Below are 23,550 nucleotides of genomic sequence, written 5' to 3'. Positions count from 1 at the left end.
TTTGTAATTAATTAATTCATTTTAATTTATTTTATCAACTGGATGAACTCTAATTTGCCTAAAGATGATTATTTAGTATTTTTGTCTGTCTGATTGAATGCTTGTGTTAACAAATAAATCAGACGTTACTCAACAGTTACTCAGTACTTGAGTAGTTTTTTCACCAAGTAATTATTTGGATGACTACTTTTTACTTTTACTTGAGCCATATTATTCTGAAGTAACAGTACTTTTACTCGAGTACAATTTTTGGCTGCTCTACCCACCTCTGCTCAAGAGTAGCGATGAGACGTATGACGTCTTGACTGATATTTTCTGAGGAGGAGCCCTGTGCTGAACTCTCTGGGGATGATATGGCTGCTATTATTTTACAGATTTTATTGGGACTCATGCTAATTATGCTAATTATGCTAATCCAACCCAATAACCTGATCAGAAGTTTACTCTAACTTTATTCCTAACAGGGTGGAAGACACTTCCTGATGTCCTGTAAAAGGGCCCGAAGACGTTTTTCTGAAACACAACCTAAACTTGTCCTACACCTTGTTATAAAAGATGTAAAAACTTTGTGTTCTGATATGTCTTTTGGTTACACGTAACCCCGTTGTGGGGGAAACATTTGTCCCCTGATGAAGGCGTAGCTGTCAGATATGAACGAGTGGAGCAGAAAGCTGTGCTTTGATAGAGGTCAGCCGCCTGTGTGGGACGCAAACTGCATCAATCCTTGTTTTTAAAATGGCGGATTTGCTGATTTGTACGTGAAGAGACCAAAAGCAACATGAAAAAAAAAAAAAAAAAAAATCAATGTTTTTGATATACTTTTGATGAACAAAGTCGCTCGAAAGTCTTTTTTGTGAAGTAGAAAATGAACGTCCTCCTTGGCTTCTTCGTTTCTCCGTTCTTCTTCTATGATAAACGAGACTGGATTTCCCCGGTTGACCAACTCGGCCTCGCGGTCGAGGCTTAGCTTGTGCTAAAGCTGCATGAATGGCACCGTTTCTGTCTTCTGTCTTACCCCTGGTGTAACTCCGGCCCGTGGAAGCGCTGGATGGCGGTCTAACCCTGCTCCCTAAGCACAGTGGGAGAGGCTGAGCTTCAGCAGTCCTTCTGTGTGCATCTTGTACAGGAGCTTGAACTCGGCAGGCAGCTGATGGGACTCCTGCCACTTGGTGGTGAACTTGGTGCCCTTCTTGTCATAGTAGTGATACGGCAGCTCCTTACCCGTGTTCGGGTCCCAGCCGAAGGGCCAGAAGCCGTACAGGTGGATCTGGTCGCACATGGAGGACGCCAGCGTGTACATCAGGATGCCGGTGCTGAGACGCTTTGGCGACAACTGTTTGGTTTTCCAGTAGCTGTCGAACACAAGTAAAAAAGACAATTAGTCTGATAATTAGGGCTGGGCAACGATTAACATGTTTAATCTAATTAATCACATGATTTCCCTGATTAATCACGATTAATCGCATTTGTACGCAGAATCCAAAAATGAATCCAAAAGTAGCGTATAGCTTTTAGCATTTAGTTTTATTTTAAATGTGCTGCCATATGAATGAAAGTGCCATAACATTTGTTGTGAAAACACACTTTTAACATATAATAATAACAATAATACCAATTCTAATAAAAATACTACCACTAACTAATAATAATAATAATAATAATAATAATAAATGACTAGATAAATAAATAAATAAAAAAAATAAAAAAATAGATGGTTGTGTTGTAAAGATAAAATATACCAGCCCTATTTTTTTTAATAAAGTTTATCATGTGATTGACTGACTGTAACCCATCCGTCCATCTTCTGTACCCGCTGAACCCGACTGTCGGGTCGCAGGGCTGCTGGAGCCCATCCCAGTTAAAAGATTAAAATTAAACGATTAAAATGTTTAATCAAATTAATCACATGATTTCCCTGATTAATCACGATTAATCTCATTTGTACGCAGAATCCAAAAATGAATCCAAAAGTAGTGTATAGCTTTTAGCATTTAGCTTTATTTTAAATGTGCTGCCATATGAATGAAAGTGCCATAACATTTGTTGTGCAAACACACTTTTAACATCAGCATCTTTCTGTAGTTTTTATGTAGAAGCCTCGCTCCACTGTCTGTTTCCTTGAATGACTTGCTGCTATCAGTTGTGTGTTTTGCCTTTAAGTGATATTTTAGACTGGAACTACTACGCTGAGAAGACAATTCAACTTGGCTGTAAATGCAGGAGTTTTTTTTCAAATTTATTTTGAAATACGTCCTTTTATGTTGAAACGAGTAAAACAGGAAGTAGCGCCGGTTAGCTCCGTTAGCTTCACACCTGTAGCGGTGATGTTACCTGCCAGTTTATTTTTATTTTATTCCTCCATGCTTCGTGGTGTTTGCTGTAACTGTGTGAATGTGATGCAGAGGAGAAGTAGAAGTTAAAGAATCCTAGTTCTGACCCTGAAGATTGCCTCTGGGGAATGTTTCTGCCGTTGGTTGAGAAGCAGCTAAAGTGGCCAGTATTACTTTGATTATTTATTGGTACCAGCGACAATGCTAAGAATGCTATTTCTTTATTGATTACAACAACTAATGTTGTCTTTTACTTTGTTTACCTGAACCATATTGGCAGTGATTACAGATGACTTTGGTTCTGTCGACTCCGCCGTCTGGAAGAACTTTAAAATGAAAATGGCCGAGTAAAAGTTCCGTACCCTTCTCCATGTTTGGTGGATCCGCCGATTACTTTCTTTTCCTGTTCCACAGCAGACAGCAGCAGACTTTTACAAAATAAAAGCCTGTGAGCAACAGACTTTTACAGAATAAAAGCCTGTGAGCAACAGACTTTTACAGAATAAAAGCCTGTGAGCAGCAGACTTTTACAGAATAAAAGCCTGTGAGCAACAGACTTTTACAATAATAAAACCTGCTTTAATGCGCGATAAAATATTTATCGGCGTTAAATAATTAACAAGTTAACGCGATAATAACGAGGTAACTCGCCCAGCCCTACTGAAAATATCTTTTTTTTAACAGCTGTTACTCAGTCAGTGCTTAGACTGACGATTTGTGGCTTTAATTTCTTTTTTTACACTGATTTTTCTGCACATAATTAACCTTTAACTTAAAGAAATAATATAAATGAGCCTAGAGAACGTGTTTACTGTCAGATCAAAGTACAGTTCCCAAGTTTCTGTCACCGAGATGACATTTAAGAGAAAACTTCCGCTTACTTTACTTCATTTAATTCATTATTCTCGTACACATCCCTATTTACCACCCATACTCAATTCCATTCGTACTGTTGTGTATTTCTAATTTTTATTCTTTTATGTTATTGTTGAGTGTTGTACTTTGCGAGTGAAGTTTTACCGGAGTCAAATTCCTTGTTTGTTTTGTCAAACCTGGCCAATAAAGCTGATTCTGATTCTGATTCTGATTTAAACAGTCGCAAATTTAATAGCAAGAAAAAGAAAAAGTAGGAAATATAATAGAAAATAAATTAAATAGCATATTTCAAAAGAGTATTTTTTGTGACAGAATTCTCTTAAAGCTTTAGTTTCAGTCAGAGGAGATGCATCAAACTGATAAATATCAGAGATAAATGGGGAAAGAATGCAGACATTTTGACTTCTCACGAATCTGCAAAACAGGCACGTTTGAAAGGAAATATCTGCCCGATTGTTCCAGTGCTCCTTTAAAGGTGGATTTCAGGAAAGCAGAGAAAGATCCGGGTTGTTTCTCTGCCTGTTGCTGCTGCTTTCATCATGCAGTGCTGCTCTGCATTATCACAGAGGGGAAGACTCTCGAAACCGGCGCCAACAAAAGTGTCTCAGAGTCCTCGATGTGTCGAAAGCCCTCTGAGCCGCCTAAAAGTGGTAATTCTTCCAGGGCAGGTAGATTTAACAGGATTGGTAAAGATTATGCCACTGAGTGAGCAGCCTACCCGGACTTAAATCCCTCTCCATACACACAGTTACAGCCGCATGCTATTCCCTTCAATATATAGCTGTTTCCTTATAATCCGGCTTTGGAGCTTAAATCTCCTCTTTGCTGTAAACACAAAGCAAAGCTCAATACAATACGAGCACATGTTCGTTTTCACAAATTACCGCAAACAGGATTGAGATGCGTAGAGGGAGCCACTGTCACCAGCGGTAAAGGGAGTCTAATCATTTGCAGAATATTCTTCTTAGTGGAGCTAAGCTCAGCCTTTAGGTGTTTCATCAGATCTGACACAGACTTCTTCACTGCTAACGGTCACTTCCCAGGCACAAGATGCAATCCGCCGTGGCAGCTCGTGTCCTCCGCACAAGTTTAGAATAATGTGACAGGTTCTGCAACGCAACCATCGACCTCGCTGCCGTCACACTGAGTGAGCTGCGACTCTTTTCCCTCTTTTTTTATTCATTCTGCAGTAACAGAACGCACTGGGACATCATCTTAAAGATCTCTGGGGTTCATTTGTGAAAACAGCTGAAAACATATGAGGTGAAATTGCCATACAATCTTTCAAAAAGTGGAGAAAAAAGCCTTATTTTTAGGATCTGATTCTCTGTGATAGACTGGTGACATGTTCAGGGTGTACCCTGCCTCTGGGACGGCTGGGTTAGGCTGGGTTAGGCTGGATTAGGCTTGGTTAGGCTTGGTTAGGCTTGGTTAGGCTGGGTTAGGCTGGGTTAGGCTTGGTTAGGCTGGATTAGGCTTGGTTAGGCTTGGTTAGGTTGGGTTAGGCTGGGTTAGGCTTGATTAGGCTTAATTAGGATGGGTTAGGCTTGGTTAGGCTGGGTTAGGCTTGGTTAGGCTGGGTTAGGCTTGGTTAGGCTTGTTTAGGCTTGGTTAGGCTGGGTTAGGTTGGGTTAGGCTGGATTAGGCTTAATTAGGCTGGGTTAGGCTTGGTTAGGCTGGGTTAGTTTGGGTTAGGCTTGGTTAGGATTGGTTAGGTTTGGTTAGGATTGGTTAGGCTTGGTTAGGCTTGGTTAGGTTGGGTTAGGCTGGGTTAGGCTTGATTAGGCTGGGTTATGCTGGGTTAGGCTTGGTTAGGCTGGGTTAGGCTTGGTTAGGCTTGGTTAGGCTTGGTTAGGTTGGGTTAGGCTGGGTTAGGCTTGATTAGGCTGGGTTAGGCTTGATTAGGCTGGATTAGGCTGGGTTAAGTTGGGTTAGGCTGGGTTAGGCTTGGTTAGGCTGGGTTAGGCTGGGTTAGGTTGGGTTAGGCTGGGTTAGGCTTGATTAGGCTGGGTTAGGCTGGATTAGGCTTGGTTAGGTTGGGTTAGGCTGGGTTAGGCTTGATTAGGCTGGGTTAGGCTGGATTAGGCTTGGTTAGGTTGGGTTAGGCTGGGTTAGGCTGGGTTAGGTTGGGTTAGGCTGGGTTAGGCTTGATTAGGCTGGATTAGGCTTGGTTAGGCTTGGTTGGGCTTGATTAGGCTGGGTTAGGCTAGGATCTGGGTTAGGCTTGGTTAGGCTTGATTAGGCTGGGTTAGCCTGGGTTAGGCTGGGTTAGCCTGGGTTAGGCTTGGTTAGGTTGGGTTAGACTGGGTTAGCCTGGGTTAGGCTGGGTTTGTCGGGGTTAGGTGGGTTAGCCTGGGTTAAGCGGGGTTAGACTGGGTTGACCTGGGTTAGGCTTGATTAGCCTGGGTTAGGCTTGATTAGACTGGGTTAGTCTGGGTTAATCTGGGTTGGGCTGGGTTTGGGTTAGGCTGGGTTAGGCTTGATTAGGCTGGGTTAGGCTTGATTAGGCTGGGTTTGGCTGGGTTCTGGGTTAGTCTGGGTTAACCTGGGTTAACCTGGGTTTGACTTGGTTTGGCTTGGTTAGGCTTAATTAGGCTGGGTTAGTCAGGGTTAACCTGGGTTAACCTGGGTTTGACTTGGTTTGGCTTGATTAAGCTTGATTAGGCTGGATTAGGCTGGGTTAGGTTGGGTTAGGCTGGGTTAGGCTTGATTAGGCTGGGTTAGGCTTGATTAGCCTGGGTTAGGCTGGGTTAGCCTGGGTTAGGCTTGGTTAGGTTGGGTTAGGCTGGGTTAGCCTGGGTTAGGCTTGGTTAGGCTGGGTTGGGGTGGGTTAGGCGGGGTTCTGGGTTAGGCTGGGTTAGTCTGGGTTAACCTGGGTTATTCGGGGTTAGGTGGGTTAACCTGGATTAGGCGGGGTTTGGGTTAGGCTGGGTTAGGCTTGATTAGGCTGGGTTAGGTTGGGTTAGGCTTGATTAGTCTGGGTTAGCCGGTGTTAGGCGGTGTTAGGTGGGTTAGGCTGGGTTAACCTGGGCTAGGTGGGTTAGTCGGAGTTAGGTGGGTTAGCCTGGGTTAGTCTGGGTTAGGTGGTGTTAGGTGGGTTAGGCGGGGTTAGGTGGGTTAGCCTGGGTTAGGCTGGGTTAGACTGGGTTGACCTGGGTTAGGCTTGATTAGCCTGGGTTAGGCTTGATTAGGCTGGGTTAGTCTGGGTTAATCTGGGTTAGGCTGGGTTCTGGGTTAGTCTGGGTTAACCTGGGTTAGGCTGGGTTAGGCTTGATTAGGCTGGGTTAGGCTTGATTAGGCTGGGTTAGTCTGGGTTAACCTGGGTTAGGCTGGGTTCTGGGTTAGTCTGGGTTAACCTGGGTTGGGCTTGATTAGCCTGGGTTAGACTTGATTAGGCTTGATTAGGCTGGGTTAGGCTTGATTAGGATGGGTTAGGCTGGGTTAGACTGGGTTAGGCTTGATTAGGCTGGGTTAGGCTTGATTAGGATGGGTTAGGCTGGGTTAGGCTTGATTAGGCTGGGTTAGGCTGGGTTAGGCTGGGTTAGGCTTGGTTAGGCTGGGTTAGGCTTGATTAGGCGGGGTTAGGCTGGGTTAGGCTTGATTAGGCTGGGTTAACCTGGGTTAGGCTTGGTTAGTTGGGGTTAGGTTGGGTTAGGCTTGATTAGTCTGGGTTAGCCGGTGTTAGGCGGTGTTAGGTGGGTTAGGCTGGGTTAACCTGGGCTAGGTGGGTTAGTCGGAGTTAGGTGGGTTAGCCTGGGTTAGGCTGGGTTAGGTGGTGTTAGGTGGGTTAGGCGGGGTTAGGTGGGTTAGGCTGGGTTCGACGGGGTTAGGTGGGTTAGCCTGGGTTAGGCTGGGTTAGGCTGGGTTAGACTGGGTTGACCTGGGTTAGGCTTGATTAGCCTGGGTTAGGCTTGATTAGGCTGGGTTAGTCTGGGTTAATCTGGGTTAGGCTGGGTTCTGGGTTAGTCTGGGTTAACCTGGGTTAGGCTGGGTTAGGCTTGATTAGGCTGGGTTAGTCTGGGTTAACCTGGGTTAGGCTGGGTTCTGGGTTAGTCTGGGTTAACCTGGGTTGGGCTTGATTAGCCTGGGTTAGACTTGATTAGGCTTGATTAGGCTGGGTTAGGCTTGATTAGGATGGGTTAGGCTGGGTTAGACTGGGTTAGGCTTGATTAGGCTGGATTAGACTGGGTTAGGCTTGGTTAGGCAGGGTTAGACTGGGTTAGACTGGGTTAGGCTGGGTTAGGCTTGATTAGGCTGGGTTAGGCTTGATTAGGATGGGTTAGACTGGGTTAGACTGGGTTAGGCTGGGTTAGGCTTGATTAGGCTGGGTGAGCCTGGGTTAACCTGGGTTAACCTGGGTCAGCTGTATATCATGTGGAAGCACGGACTCTGTGGTGTATCTTACTTGTTGATATATTGCATGATGTTCCCGGGCCAGGCCAGTTGGACCTTCAGCTTCCCTCTGTGCTCCACGAAGAAGTCCACCAGCGTCCTCGTCACCGTGGCCGACGTGTGGAAGAAAAACGCCGGGATCCAAAGGATGGCGCCGTCCAGCTTCTTCAGGCTCAGGAAGAAGTTGTTCCTGTCCTGAACCGTCAGCAAGTTATTGTAGTATTTCTCCAGGATGCTGGGGTTAAAGGTCGTCATGTTGGTCCGACGCCCGACGTCCTTCTTGAAGATCTCCGTCGGCGCGAAGTTGCAGCGGAAGACAAAGTCGAACTTTTCGATCTCCGCACCGCAGCGCGAGCCGGTGAGGATGCCGCTGTTGCCCACCACAGCGCAGACTTTGTAGCGCTTGTTGAGGACCGGCGAGACGTCCGGCAGCAGCGAGTGGAAGTTCTCGCCGATGGAGTAGACGTACTTGTGGCTGGAGTAGTCGTAGTGCATCAGCTGTCCGACTCGGACCGAGTTTCGAGTCAGCGTGAAGTTGTGCGGTATGTCGATGTATTGAGATATCTCGTTCCTGCAAAGACATCACAGCGAGTTTACTGGAAGCTTTCACAAAGCAGACTTAAAATCATACACTGGAAAAAATGCCCCTCCAAAGATAAGTAAAAAAAAATACATCTGGAATATCTTGTTAAATGAAAAAGTCTTGAAAACAAATTTTTTGAGTCATATTTCATGTGAAACAAGCTTTTTTTGACATTTGAAGAGGTTTTTAAGCTAATTTCAAGATCACTTTTAACTCTAAAGTCCTAAATATCACATTTTATTCTAAGAAATCTTGACAAGCCGATATTCACTAGTTCCATTGGCAGATTTTTTGCTTATTTCAAGCAAAAACGTCTTTTATTTGTTGTTTTTTTTACTTATTTTTGGAGGAGCATTTTTTCCAGTGTGTCTATAAAATGTTTTCTTACACTGGAAAAAATGCCCCTCCAAAAATAAGTTAAAAAAACAGCAAATAAAAGACGTTTTTGCTTGAAATTAGCAAAAAAATCTGCCAATGGAACTAGTGAAAATCGGCTTGTCAAGATTTCTTGAAATAAGATGTGATATTTAGGACTTTTGAGATAAAAGTGATCTTGAAATTAGCTTAAAAACCTCTTCAAATGTAAAAAAAAAAGCTTGTTTCATGGGAAATCCGACTCAAAACAATTTGTTTTCAAGACTTTTTCATTTAACAAGATATTCCAGATGTATTGTATTAAAACAAGTCCCTATATCTGGCTGAAATGGTACACTGGAAAAAATCGAAGTTTTACCAAGTTTTCCATTTGTCTCATTTCTAGTAAAAATATCTCATTACACTTAATATCAGACACAACTGCCTAACAAGCACCATTTCAGCCAGATATAGGGACTTGTTTGAAGACAAAATTTTACTCAACAGTTACTCAGTACATGAATAGTTTTTTCACTCAAGTAATTATTTGGATGACAACTTTTTACTTGAGTCATATTATTCTGAAGTAACAGTACTTTTACTTGAGTAGAATTTTTGGCTACTCTACCCACCTCTCAATAAATATGTAATTGGCTTAAATCTTTCCGCCTGCAGGCGTGCTATAAGACCTCTTGTGGCCTTGAGATTTAAGTTGGACCAGTCAAAATTGCTGTTTCTGAGAGACGATCAGCTGATAATCTCTTTTCAAAATGATCAAAACTAGACAGAGATCAATTGAAATGCTCCGGAAGCCCAAACCAAAGCCCCTCGATAACACGAGCCATCTGTTTTTGACATATTTTCATCTAAATGCTACGTAATTTTCTGTTACTGTGACATTGCAAGTGCCCCTTTTTTTTGCTCAAGAAACAGAAAACATTTTCACAACTACAATTACGCTCACTGCTGCAAGTGCTAAAAGCCTGTTAGACCTTCAGGAGCGTCAGAAAGTGTGTGAGCGCTCACCTCAGCTGCACGAAAGCAGAGCTGTTGTACCTCCATTTGGAGGAGTTCTGCAGGTCCTCGCTGAGCGCGTTGGTCAGAGGAGTGAAAGCTGGATCCAGATACTTCATCGCCAACTGGGAGCTAAGCAGAGGAGGAAGTGACATGCTGGTTAACGCAGTGGGTCAGCCTCCTCAGTTGCACTTCAAAGTTTTAAAGGGATAGTTCGCCTCTTTTGACATGAAGCTGTGTGACATCCCATATCAGCAACATCATTTATGAACATCTTCTTACCCCCTGCTGCGTCCTGTGAGCAGAGTTCCAGCCTCGTTTTGGTGTTGATGAAAGTAGTTCCGGCTAGTTGGCTGGGGTTTAAAAAATAAAGCGTTTTGCTTCTCAAAACAATATGCGTTCAAAAGAGTAATACATTTGCATCACAAAATGGTTCTCCAGAAAAAAGTCAGACCTCACAATCTCTTGGCCCTATTTTCTCTCCCTTCGTATCACTGCCTGCTGTGCACTGGAAAAAATCTAAATCTTACCAGGTATAAAGAGACACAATTGCCTTACAAGTACCACTTCAGCCAGATTTAGGGACTTGTTTTAATACAATACATCTGGAATATCTTGTTAAATGATAAAGTCTTGAAAATAAATTGTTTTGAGTCGGATTTCACATGAAACAAGCTTTTTTTTTCATTTGAAGAGGTTTTTAAGCTAATTTCAACTTTTAAGTCAAAAGTCCTAAAAATCACATCTTATTTCAAGAAATCTTGACAAGCTGATTTTCACTAGTTCCATTGGCAGATCTTTTGCTTATTTCAAGCAAAAACGTCTTTTATTTTTTGTTTTTTTACTTATTTTTGGAGGGGCATTTTTTTCCAGTGTGTAGACCGTGCAGACCGAAGTGCAGACGTTAGGTTTTACTCTTTGCGAGATTAATTATGATGTAAAATAAAATCTGGAAATCCCAATTAATCCTCTGTTTTGTTGACATTTGGTGAAATAAGCTGGTAAACTAGACTTTATTTGTGTTAAGATTGACTTTTGGACGGATCGAGTTATGCTTTGAAAGGTGTTAAACACACATAAGGTAGATTTTTCTGTTGTTTTAACCTAATTTGGTCAGTTTTGGCTGCCTTTAATGCATTTACATTGTGGTAAGTCTAGTTTACCAGCTTATTTCACCAAATGACAACAAAACAGAGGATTAATTGGGATTTCCAGATTTTATTTTACATCATGATTAATCTCGCAAAGAGTAAAACCTAACGTCTGCACTTCGGTCTGCACGGTCTACACAGCAGGCAGTGATACGAAGGGAGAGAAAATAGGGCCAAGCGATTGTGAGGTCTGACTTTTTCCTGGAGAACCATTTTGTGATGCAAATGTATTACTCTGTTGAATGCATATTGTTTTGAGAAGCAAAACGCTTTATTTTTTAAACCCCAGCCAACTAGCCGGAACTACTTTCATCAACACCAAAACGAGGCTGGAACTCTGCTCACAGGACGCAGCAGGGGGTAAGAAGATGTTCATAAATGATGTTGCTGATATGGGATGTCATACAGCTTCATGTCAAAAGAGGCGAACTGTCCCTTTAAGAAGCATTTTAGCGCTTCTTAATATAGATTTGTGGAAAATGCAAAAACATCCATTAGCTTTGAATATTAGAGAAACTTGGTTTAACACAGAGACAAATAGAAGCAGTCAGACAGGTTGTTAAGTTATCAAAACGGCTTTAATTGGTGGTCAGAGTTGTTTGAGTCTATTTTTTTCTGTGGTTACCAGAGACAAAGCAACACAATAGTTTATCCTTTGTTTTCTCTTCTTGTCGGTTAAATCAATACCTGTCTGATCATCTGCTTGTATTTCTTTATGTGTCAGACCTGACGTTGGGTCAAAGCTAATGATACCTAACGGTAATAAGTTGTAATATGGAACCATATTACAAAGGTTGAGAACGTTTCAGCAGAATCAGCCATTCCACGAAGCTAAAATGCCTCAAAGAAACATGCAAGAATTCAAAGAGCTGTTCAGCAAATTCATTCCGTTGCTTTAAAAGCCAGCTGTGGTGAAAAAGGTAGCTTCATTCACACTGAGCTCAGTGTAAATGCACACTTCAAGCTGAATGCAAATGCATCCAGTTTGGTGGAAGAACTAATCACATTTGGGGTGAATTTTTCAAGCTTGACGCTCTTCCACCTGGAATAACGACTTTCACAGGTGAGAGAGAATCTTTCACCCAAATAGCGCATAAAAGAAACTCTTCAGCCAAACCTGAAACATTGGCTGTGTTCGAAACCGCATACTACATACTACATACTACATACTACATACTACATACTACATACTGCATACTGCACACTACATACTACATACTACATACTGCATACTGCATACTACATACTACATACTGCATACTACATACTGAATACTGCATACTACATACTGCATACTTCCATACTACATACTGCATACTACATACTGCATACTGCATACTACATACTTCCATACTACATACTACATACTGCATACTACATACTACATACTGCATACTACATACTACATACTGCATACTACATACTGCATACTGCATACTACATACTTCCATACTACATACTACATACTGCATACTACATACTGCATACTGCATACTACATACTACATACTGCATACTACATACTGAATACTGCATACTACATACTGCATACTTCCATACTACATACTGCATACTACATACTACATACTACATACTTCCATACTACATACTACATACTGCATACTACATACTGCATACTGCATACTACATACTACATACTGCATACTACATACTACATACTGCATACTACATACTGCATACTTCCATACTACATACTGCATACTACATACTACATACTACATACTACATACTTCCATACTACATACTACATACTGCATACTACATACTGCATACTGCATACTACATACTACATACTGCATACTACATACTACATACTGCATACTACATACTGCATACTTCCATACTACATACTGCATACTACATACTGCATACTGCATACTACATACTTCCATACTACATACTACATACTGCATACTACATACTACATACTGCATACTGCATACTGCATACTACATACTACATACTACATACTACATGCTGCATACTCATCGATCAGACAGTATGCAGAGCGTTTACCCACAATGCATTTCGCTCCTGCCCGAGCCGAAATCAGCCGGCCTGAAGCTGATTTCCCTTAAGCTCTAAACTCTGTAAACTTTAGCAACATTTGAAACATTTTCAGGTGAGAAAGTAGTCGTTTAGATCCCCAACGTGTTGAAAACCTGACAAAATACCGGCTGTTTACAATTTTGTTCCCACGAATTCGGCGCTGCTAAAGCTAGCCGCAGTGAGCAACGCACTTCCTGTTATTTTCACAAAATAAAATAACTGTTGCCTTTTATCATAGGGAAAGCCATTACCATACAATTGGTGCTTTTGTTTTGAAAACAGGAAGTGAACCTACCCTCGTTGTAGCTAGCTTGAAACTGCCGTTTTGACAGGAAATGACGATCGGAGACGTCATGTTACGTTGCATCTTGGGTAGTTTGAGTATGAGTAGTAACCTCATGATGCATACCCAACATTTCGGAGAATCTAGTATGCATCCGGGAACTTCTGCCAACTCAAACTCACTTACTAACTCAAAAAGTTAAAAGCAGTAGTAGGAGAAGTATCCGGTTTCGCACACAGCCATATACTAAATAAATCTGGTGAGGCCCAATAATGCAAAAAAAATGATGAAAAAAAACATCTAAGAGCTGCAAAGAATTCAGAAGAATCAGGATGCTCACGCTGTGTCCTGATTACTGAACAGGTGCAGAAACAAAAATGCTAAAAGGGTTTAAAATGGGGGATTTTAGTTCACTGATTAGCTAGCATACTAAACTCTGCTAGCTAACAAAACCTCAACACGTCAGGGTCTCAGGAGGAGACTGCGGCACACACAATGGGCCACATGTTCTGGTTCAGGTTCTGCCATCAGAAGTGGTCCAGACAGCACAACAAGCCCACGTGACAATCAGCCTCCAGACCTGTGGCGCTCAGCCCGTCTTAAACAGCCTGAATAAGTGCAGTTTGACCTGTACCCGGCGGGGGTTCAGACCTCTGGGGGTTATTTTGTGTTGCAGCATCATTTATCTCGGTAAACAGACCAGTTCAGCCAGAAAGATGCAGCGTTGAATCAGGATCAGCATGAAATAAAAGTTGGAATCTCACTTTGCATCAGAATCTCTCACCTATAATAAAACATGCTTTTACAATTGGAAAAGCTGCAGCTTTACATACAATTCCTGTCAAAATGGAGGTTTTTAATAAACTTAAAAGTAGGGCTGGGCGAGTAAACTCGTTATTATCGCGTTAACTTGTTTATTGTTTAACGCCGATAAATATTTTATCGCGCATTAACGCAGGTTATATTATTGTAAAAGTCTGTTGAATGCATCACATTCACACAGTTACAGCAAACACCACGAAGCATGGAGTAATAAAATAAAGATAAACTAGCAGGTAACATCACTGCTACAGGCGCTCCTCGGTCTCTGGCTGTATTCGAAACCGCGTACTTCTCCTACTACTCATACTAACGTTTTGAGTTAGTATGCGAGTTTGAGTCAGCGAGAAGTTCCCGGATGCATACTAGATTCTCTGAAATGTTGGGTATGCATCATGAGGTTACTACTCATACTCAAACTACCCAAGATGCAACGTAACGTGACGTCTCCGATCGTCATTTCCTGTCAAAACGGCAGTTTCAAGCTAGCTACAACGAGGGTAGGTTCACTTCCTGTTTTCAAAACAAAAGCACCAATTGTATGGTAATGGCTTTCCCTATGATAAAAGGCAACGGGTATTTTATTTTGTGAAAATAACCGGAAGTGCGTTGCTCACTGCGGCTAGCTTTAGTAGCGCCGAATTCGTGGGAACAAAATTGTAAACAGCCGGTATTTTGTCAGGTTTTCAACACGTTGGGGATCTAAACGACTACTTTCTCGCCTGAAAATGTTTCAAATGTTGCTAAAGTTTACAGAGTTTAGAGCTTGAGGAAATCAGCTTCAGGCCGGCTGATTTCGGCTCGGGCACGAGCGAAATGCATTGTGGGTAAACGCTCTGCATACTGTCTGATCGATGAGTATGTAGTATGTGGTTTCTAACACAGCCCGAGTGTGAAGCTAACGGAGCTAACCGGCGCTACTTCCTGTTTTACTTCAACATAAAAGCACGTATTTCAAAATATGTTTTTTTTAAAAACTCCTGCATTTACTGCCAAGTTGAATTGTCTTCTCAGCGTAGTAGTTCCAGTCTAAAATATCACTTAAAGGCAAAACACACAACTGATAGCAGCAAGTCATTCAAGGAAACAGACAGTGGAGCGAGGCTTCTACATAAAAACTACAGAAAGATGCTGATGTTAAAAGTGTGTTTGCACAACAAATGTTATGGCACTTTCATTCATATGGCAGCACATTTAAAATAAAACTAAATGCTAAAAGCTATACACTACATTTGAATTCATTTTTAGATTTTGCGTACAAATGCGATTAATCGTGATTAATCAGGGAAATCATGCGATTAATTAGATTAAACATTTTAATCGTTGCCCAGATCTACTTAAAAGTGGAATACATGGCTCCAACTTCCTTTACGGTCACATAATGAGATTATATGAGAGAATTACTCCTCCACAAAATGAGATCTGAAGACGACCTGCGCATCGTTTTCTTTTCATGCTGTTTTAAAGTCGAAATCAGGACATCGGATCAGGCGCCAGACCAAACTCAGCGAGTTTGGGCTCAACTTTGTGACAAACAGTTTGCTGCAGGTTTCAGCTCAGCCGAAAAGAACTGAAGCAAAAACAGCTGCTGGTGTTAGGAGGGAAAAAAGATGGCTGGACAGATGGACAGATAAAGAATACATGAAGGAGTACAGCAGCAGAAAAAGGGGAGGGGCATATCACATCCCTGGATTTGTAATGAACACGTCAGCACTCTGTATTCACCTCAAGTCGGGTTTGCGAGGCGGCCTCTCACTGCAGCAGGGAGGTGGAACAAACAAAAACAAATAGAACTCATTTTCATTTTACACATTTTACCTGGAAGCAGTTAAAAAACATACCGTATGCGTTGATTTAAAAAACAAAACATCCCTTATTGTGATATAATCGACACGGTAACGGCTTTTCTCTGTTCTGGCCAGCGGCGTCAATTCAGCCAAAGCTAAGGTACGGCAAGGTCACTATAGTCACATGACTACAGTATCAATCAATACATATACATGCAAATAATCACCAAAAAAGTCTGCTATGTAGCTTATCTGTGTGCAAATGCAGTCTCACTCACACCCCGCTAACATAACAATGGACTCGTCTCCGTCTCCCTGTTAGCATTAGCGTTAGCGTTAGCGGCTAACAGCCTGAATCCCGCCTTCACTACCTGGTCCTCCTTCCTCCGCCGCTGGGGCAACATTGGACCCATCATCACCTGCCCCTGGAAGACTTCTTGGGCAGGTGGAAGGAGGGGAGGCTGGGAGATACCAGATTTCAAAATGTGATACAAGTGTTGGGGAAGATGATACTTAGATAAATTGATTATGTTGTTCAGAATTTCATTTGTAGTTAATTTATATGTATTAAATAATAGAATAATCAATACAAATTGACAGAGTAATTCCATAAATTCATTTAAAGTCTGTTGTTGCCAGTGCACTCTTCTTCGCTGTGGTCTGCTGGGGGAACAGCATCAGAGCCGGTGACACCAGCAGGCTTAATAAACTTATTGAGAAGGCTGGTTCTGTCATCGGCTGCAAACTGGACTCATTTGAATCTGTGGTGGAGAGGAGGACACTGAACAAACTGTTATCCATCATGGATAACCCCACCCATCCTCTCCACAAGCTGCTGGTTAACCAGCGGAGCTCCTTTTCCAACAGGCTCATCCAGCTCCGCTGTCACAAGGACCGATTCAGGAAACCCTTCCTACCAGCAGCCATCACCATCTACAACACCCCCCCTCTGGCTGGAAGAGAACTTCAACCTCAATAGGCTTGAAGTCTCTCCTAAAAAACAATAACAAAAAAAAAATACTGTAGATTTGTATATAGCGAATGTTTATTCACTATTTTTATTTTATTTTATATTTATTTTATTCTATTCTGTTTGCTTGTTTTTACTTTAATTATTTTCATATCTTTACTGTATGCTGCTGCAACAAAAAAAATTCCCAATTTGGGATGAATAAAGTATCTATCTATCTATCTATCTATCTATCTATCTATCTATCTATCTATCTATCTATCTATCTATCTATCTATCTATCTAATAAATGAACTACAAATGAAATTCTGAACAACACAATCAATTTATCTAAGTATTATCTCCCCTTTTGAAATGTGGTATCTCCCAGCCCCCCCCCCCCCCCCCCACGAGATGACGGAGCCTGGAGGTCAAAGCTGATGTTATTAGCGGGATTTGTTGTTTGCTAATTATGAAAAGGAAGCAGAAAACTTTAGATTTATTTATCACAAAAAAAAGGGTGATGATGGGTCCAATGTTGCCCTATAGTGACCTCGCCGTACTTTAGCTTTGGCTGAATTGACGCCGCTGGTCAGCTCTCTGCTCAAACATTTCTACAACCTGTGTTTACCCTGATTTCCTTCAGAAAAGTTCAGTTCAAACTTATTTCCTGTTTGCAGAATAAACTGCACCATCAAACTGAACATCACATTGAGCAATCATGCCGTTGCTTGCTTCCCACAGAGAAGGAAAATCTTATTTATGCATTTAACTGTGCAAGAAAGCTGTTTTTCTTGAACTTAAATGTGACAGTTTGGAGGTCCATCACCAGGAATCGTCACATCTTGCAGAGCAAGTGGCTGCAATGCATTCCAATTAGTTTTTCAGCTTGAAGAATAAGGATATACCACAGAAGAAGTCACTAAAACCTTTCCGAACATCCAGGCCTGTAGTTTTTCCTCCACATCCACAGGCTGCATCCCCATCTCCCTGAAAACAAACGAACCCTTTACTCTACGGAAACACAGCGGGGAACTCCCACAGATTTGTGCTTTCCCCAGATGACGTCCTCCTCCACATCTAACTCACTCTGAGCGTAACCTTGGCCTGCGGTGACAGTGAGAGGAGGAGGAAAAAGGACTGCAGGCGGGAGGAAAATGAATGTGGCTCTCATGCTGTAAATCACAGCAGCTCAAGGACGACTCACCGGCCTCCAGAACCGCCATCGGACGGACGCCGTTTTAGCATCACACTCCACACCTGACCCAACACGTCGGACACAGAAAGATTTACAGAACGGTCGCCCGTGGATCCACTGATGCTCTCTTTCATCGCTGGAACGATGTGAATACTTTCAGTGCAAAGTTACTGATAAATAAGTGTTCTATATTTCTTTTTATGGCAGGTTTCTGTTGCAGATAAGGTGCCTAAAATCCCTGCTCTGAACCGTTCTGTGAAGCAGCTCGCAGCGGCGTTAAATCATCTGCTCAGCGGCAGAGTCGAGTCCTTCTCACCACTTCTGTTTTTACTATCAGTCGTCCTGCACAGATGTTTCACGTTAGCAGCCCACGGAGGGTCAAAGGGAATAATCCCTCCCTTTGAGTGCTAAAACATTTGCAGGACGCGTCGCTGCAACTGGAAAAAACTAAAAAAAAAGTGGAAAATAAATATTTTGGGGGAAGGAGGGCGACTTTCATGATGTCACATGACATGAAATCCATAATCAGATTAAATAAATTGAACTTGCTCTCCATAATTATACGTTTTTCTCAGGGATAAACTTCACTTTACCCCTTTATACACTATAATCTATAGTCTGGGAACTGATTTAGTGTGTAAAATCCAGAACTGGGTTTATAATCCCAGCGTGTTTTCATGGCTGATTTCTTCCTGTCTGCATAGAAGCAGTACAACCTTAAAGGGATAGTTCGCCTCTTTTGACATGAAGCTGTATGACATCCCATATTAGCAATATCGTTTATAGATAGATAGATAGATAGATAGATAGATAGATAGATAGATAGATAGATAGATAGATACTTTATTGATCCTGAAGGAAATTCAAGCATCCAGTAGCAGACATAATAAAGCAATAAAAATGTTTATACAATTATAAACACTTTAAAAACGATCTAATAATTTAAAAAACAATTTAAGAAAACAGTTTAAAAAATATAAAGTGATCAGTGAAATTCAGAAGTGCCATCACTGAGAGCTTTATGAACATCTTCTTACCCCCTGCTGCGTCCTGTGAGCCGAGTTTCGGCCGAGTTTTGGTGTTGATGAAGGTAGTCCGGCTAGTTGGCTGGGGTTTAAAAAATAAAGCGTTTTGTTTCTCAAAACAATATGCGTTCAACAGAGTAATACATTTGCATCACAAAATCGTTCTCCAGGAAAAAGTCAGACCTCACAATCGCTCGGCCCTATTTTCTCTCCCTTCGTATCACTGTCTGCTGCCGCCTGCCGACTGTAGCGATACACTAATCTCACGATTCGATACGATTCGATACGATTCGATACTATTCGATGCGATTCGATGCGATTCGATACATTCGATACATTCGATACGATTCAATACACTTACATCATTATCTGGGGGAAAAAAAGGGAAAGTGTGATTTGACATGAATCGTCGCTGATTGGACCGGTGGTCCGACCTTTGAACCGGAAAGAAAACACCGCCAGACAAACAGAAACAAACAAACATGTCACAAACGTGAGAGCTGTGCACTTTATAACATTTTTATAAACTAATTTATCATTGTTTTGTATAATGTGACCCCCTGGTATTGTATTGTATTACCTTAATGTTCTGTGTTTTCACTAATTGTAATGTCTGACTTTTCAATAAAGTTTGCATTAATAAAAATATTTAAATTAAAAATTTAAAAAAAATTTAAAAATCTATACTTTATCGGGAAACGAAATATTGATATATATCGCAGTATCGATAAAATTGCTCAGCCCTAGCGTGCTGCCATCTGCCGACAGCTGCGTCTGTTACGGTGTTTGCTGCTCGGTCTGCACTTCGGTCTGCACTTCGGTCTACACAGCAGGCAGTGATACGAAGGGAGAGAAAATAGGGCCAAGCGATTGTGAGGTCTGACTTTTTCCTGGAGAACAATTTTGTGATGCAAATGTATTACTCTTTTGAACGCATATTGTTTTGAGAAGCAAAACGCTTTATTTTTTAAACCCCAGCCAACTAGCCGGAACTACTTTCGACAACGCCAAAACGAGGCTGGAACTCGGCTCACAGGACGCAGCAGGGGGTAAGAAGATGTTCATAAATGATGTTGCTGATATGGGATGTCATACAGCTTCATGTCAAAAGAGGCGAACTATCCCTTTAAGGATTTATAAAATCAGTAGAAAATAATAACAAACGTAAGATAAAAAGACATTCAGCCATCAAACTTTGATCCAGATTGCAAATCTTCCACCAAACACTGCGACTCTTTAACAGCTGTGGGATTAAGTGACAGATGCCCCGTGTTCCTTCAGCCTTACATACATTCGCTCTGACTCCAAAGCACTCTGGCATGTACAGCTTTTAGATCAGTTTATTCGAGCAAAGCCGTGTCCTTTGAAAGAAAAATAATAATAATCCACCACTGGAATTAGGAGGCAGGAAGCAGTTAGTCGGATTACACGCCACATTTCCTGTGAATTCACCGTGAGCACGAGAGTAAAATATCAATCTGAACCGAGGCTGTTGGGATATTTTAAACTGGTCGGTCAAACAAAACTATCACTTACGGGATAGAAGGAAAAACACGAGACAGAGCTGCTGATGTGGGGGAAAAGTTCAGAAGTGGAAGCCTCAGAGTTGGATGACTTGGCTTTGTAGTGGTGCTGTCATTCCTGGTGTCTGCTAAGTTTCAACACCAGGGCTACACATCTCTTTCTAACTAATTTGAGGAAATAATAACAATATGTGGATGCTGAGACTTCCTATTGGCAGTTTCCCTGTGCTGCACACATCAAAACTTCCCTCCATTGGATGGATATCAACATTTTCGGGCCTTTTTTATCAATGGAAGCTGCAGGATTTTTAGCTGATTCACACAAGAGGGCTGCATTGGACTGAGAGCCGGGTCTGCCGAGCAGGATCAGGATTAAAGAAAACAGCCCCATTCAGGGCTCTACTGCAGTCCTATATGCCGTTATCTTCGTGTCCGCATGCATGAGGAAAAATCAGACATGAAATACATCAGATTCTGTGGAAGTTTCATTAACTTCAGTGAGATTTTGTCAGCTTGGGTTTCATTAGCTAAACTAAGCTAAGTCCTGTTCCATACCCCAAACACAACCACCTTAGAGGCACTGAGCTTCTCTTTTTGTATGTAAATATATTTCCAAAAATGACAAATTTCCGAAATATGTTGGGCTACGTCAGTCTCACAGCAACAGTTTAAAGGGATAGTTCTCCTCTTTTGACATGAAGCTGTATGACATCCCATATCAGCAACATCATTTCTGAACATCTTCTTACCCCCTGCTGCGTCCTGTGAGCAGAGTTCCAGCCTCGTTTTGGTGTTGACGAAAGTAGTTCCGGCTAGTTGGCTGGGGTTTAAAAAATAAAGCGTTTTGCTTCTCAAAACAATATGCGTTCAACAGAGTAATACATTTGCATCACAAAATGGTTCTCCAGGAAAAAGTCAGACCTCACAATCGCTTGGCCCTATTTTCTCTCCCTTCGTATCACTGCCTGCTGTGTAGACCGAAGTGCAGACCGAGCAGCAAACACCGTAACAGGCGCGGCTGTCGGCAGGCGGCAGCAGGCAGTGATACGAAGGGAGAGAAAATAGGGCCAAGCTATTGTGAGGTCTGACTTTTTCCTGGAGAACCATTTTATGATGCAAATGTATTACAAACATATTTATTTAAGTTTGCTTCAAAGTAATTAAATATACAATCCATTAGTGAAGCAAACTTGATTGGACTAACAGCGGACTATTTTACGAAACTCTTACGACAGGTCTGGATCACTCGTAAATTCTGTTCGTACCTGAAAGAAAACGTAAAATACGAAAAGATTGGTGAGTGCGCAAATTCTCTTAAATCACTCGTACGAACGATTTAAGAACAAATCTGTGCGTACGAACGGTTGTTGCATGAGGCCCATTGTTTTGAGAAGCAAAACGCTTTATTTTTGAAACCCCAGCCAACTAGCCGGAACTACTTTCGTCAACACCAAAACGAGGCTGGAACTCTGCTCACAGGACGCAGCAGGGGGTAAGAAGATGTTCAGAAATGATGTTGCTGATATGGGATGTCATACAGCTTCATGTCAAAAGAGGCGAACTATCCCTTTAATACCAGTACAGCTGACAGCTCGGGAGGTTTTGCTACGCACAGCTGTACACGGTACACAACAAAAAGAGCGCTCGTAAAGTATGTCCAAGTTGAACATACTTCACTATAACAAACCCAAAGCACAGCCTGGTTTAAATGTTGGGTCCTCGTGGCAGTTGTCTTGTCCTCAGGAGGTTCCACCTGCTACTTTTCCTCCACCACATGTTTAGGTTAAGGAAAAGTTGAAAAGCACACTTCCCTTCATACTTTCTGGAGTAAACATGATGAGTTAAGAACACTTTAGTAAGGTCTGAGAGACCGAAGGTGGCTGAACACCCTGCAGGCTGAGGCCTCCACCAGCCTCCGATCAGCAGGGAAACAGCTTCCTGAGACGCTTAAAAATAAAAAGTAAGGTGCGTTTTGCTTTGTGACAACACAAGCAGAGGTCTATTATCCTGCAAACATCCGCTTGTTTATGATGTATGACCCCCAGGTGAAGTTCGACCTGCTGGATGTGAGACAAACCAAACACCTGATAATGTGACGCACAGGCTGGATGTGCAGCCCGGCCTGGACTCACCGAAACCCCGCGTGGAACATGTAGGTCCTGGGCCCGCCGTTGGCTCCGTATCTGGGGGTCCCGAGCAGGAAGTCCTTCTTGATGGACACGTAGCTGATGAGCGACAGGATGAGCAGCGCCACGCTGAATATGATGAGCCCCAGCGCGCTGGCGATGCGCACCATCCTGCCGCGCTGCGGGCAGCCGCCCCCCCGGATCAGACGCTCACTGAGCGGCCAGGATGAGGGCAGAGCGAGCACCCAGGGGCACCGCATCGGCTGCAGGGTGGAGGCGGAGGCGCCGGCTTCAGAGCTCCATCGCAGGGAGAGGGAAGAGCAAGCAGGCGTCGCGGGCCGTTATCTCACGGCGGGTTTCATCTGCGGAGAAACGGGGGGCGCAGAGACGCAAGAAGGCCGCGCCCCATTTATCCCGGGATGGAGAGCAGAGGACGGGAGTTATGGAGGTTTTTCTTTTATGGAGGGTCAGATTACAACCGGTTTCATAAGGCAAGGCGTTGAAATGAAGAGGCGACGCGCGGCACCGAGAGAAGATGGATGCTGCTCCCCCCCTCCTCGTCTGCATCCCCGGAGCGCGTCTCCTCCCCTCCTCCCCGCCCGGGTTAGGACGGGCTAATTACTGAAGCCGGTGTGTCGCTTTAAGGAGACGCAGCTCCTGCGTGGCAGTAATCAGATAAACAACGGCAGCAGCATCCGAGGCGGAGCTCCGCGTCCTACCGGAGGCTCGGAGCCGCAGAGAGGGAGGAGACCCGCCGCATCACGCCGGCCGGCGGGCCAGTAGGGACGTCAAGAGTCGGTCTGGGGGACAAATATTTAAAGTGCGTCTGTTCTCAGCTCATATCAAAGCAGAGAGCTGGTTCCATTAAAACACCTTGTGAAAACATATATGATATAATAAACTGTTAAATAGCCGACAAGACAATTGATTTCTCATAAATTCACGTGCTGTTGTTGTCATGGCAACCAGAGGTCACACATTCTTTGAATGCGGTTAAAGATAGTTTCTGACTGCATGTGGAAACTACCCGGGGGCCTCAGACTTGATGAGAAGTGTCTTTAAAGGGACAGT

General features: G+C 42.8%; 1 protein-coding gene across 2 annotated transcripts; it reads right to left on the bottom strand.

Annotated features, from left to right (window-relative positions):
- Positions 1–502: 502 nt before the first annotated feature.
- Positions 503–23,062, bottom strand: st8sia3 (ST8 alpha-N-acetyl-neuraminide alpha-2,8-sialyltransferase 3). 2 transcript variants are annotated; one of them, XM_075456196.1, is made up of 5 exons: positions 22,486–23,062; positions 15,597–15,626; positions 9,562–9,681; positions 7,612–8,169; positions 503–1,352 (listed from the first exon to the last, which is right to left on the bottom strand). In XM_075456196.1, the coding sequence occupies exons 1-5, from the start codon at positions 22,737–22,739 to the stop codon at positions 1,070–1,072; spliced, it is 1,245 nt and encodes a 414-aa protein (XP_075312311.1). In that variant the 5' UTR covers positions 22,740–23,062; the 3' UTR covers positions 503–1,069. The 2 variants fall into 2 exon arrangements, with proteins under 2 accessions (XP_075312311.1, XP_075312312.1); XM_075456197.1 differs by lacking the exon at positions 15,597–15,626.
- Positions 23,063–23,550: the final 488 nt, after the last annotated feature.

Source organism: Odontesthes bonariensis, chromosome 22 (genome assembly GCF_027942865.1).
Source record: "Odontesthes bonariensis isolate fOdoBon6 chromosome 22, fOdoBon6.hap1, whole genome shotgun sequence".
NCBI lineage: Eukaryota > Metazoa > Chordata > Actinopteri > Atheriniformes > Atherinopsidae > Odontesthes > Odontesthes bonariensis.
The sequence above is the reverse complement of the archived record's forward strand: the minus strand, read 5'-3'. Positions and strand labels throughout refer to the sequence as shown.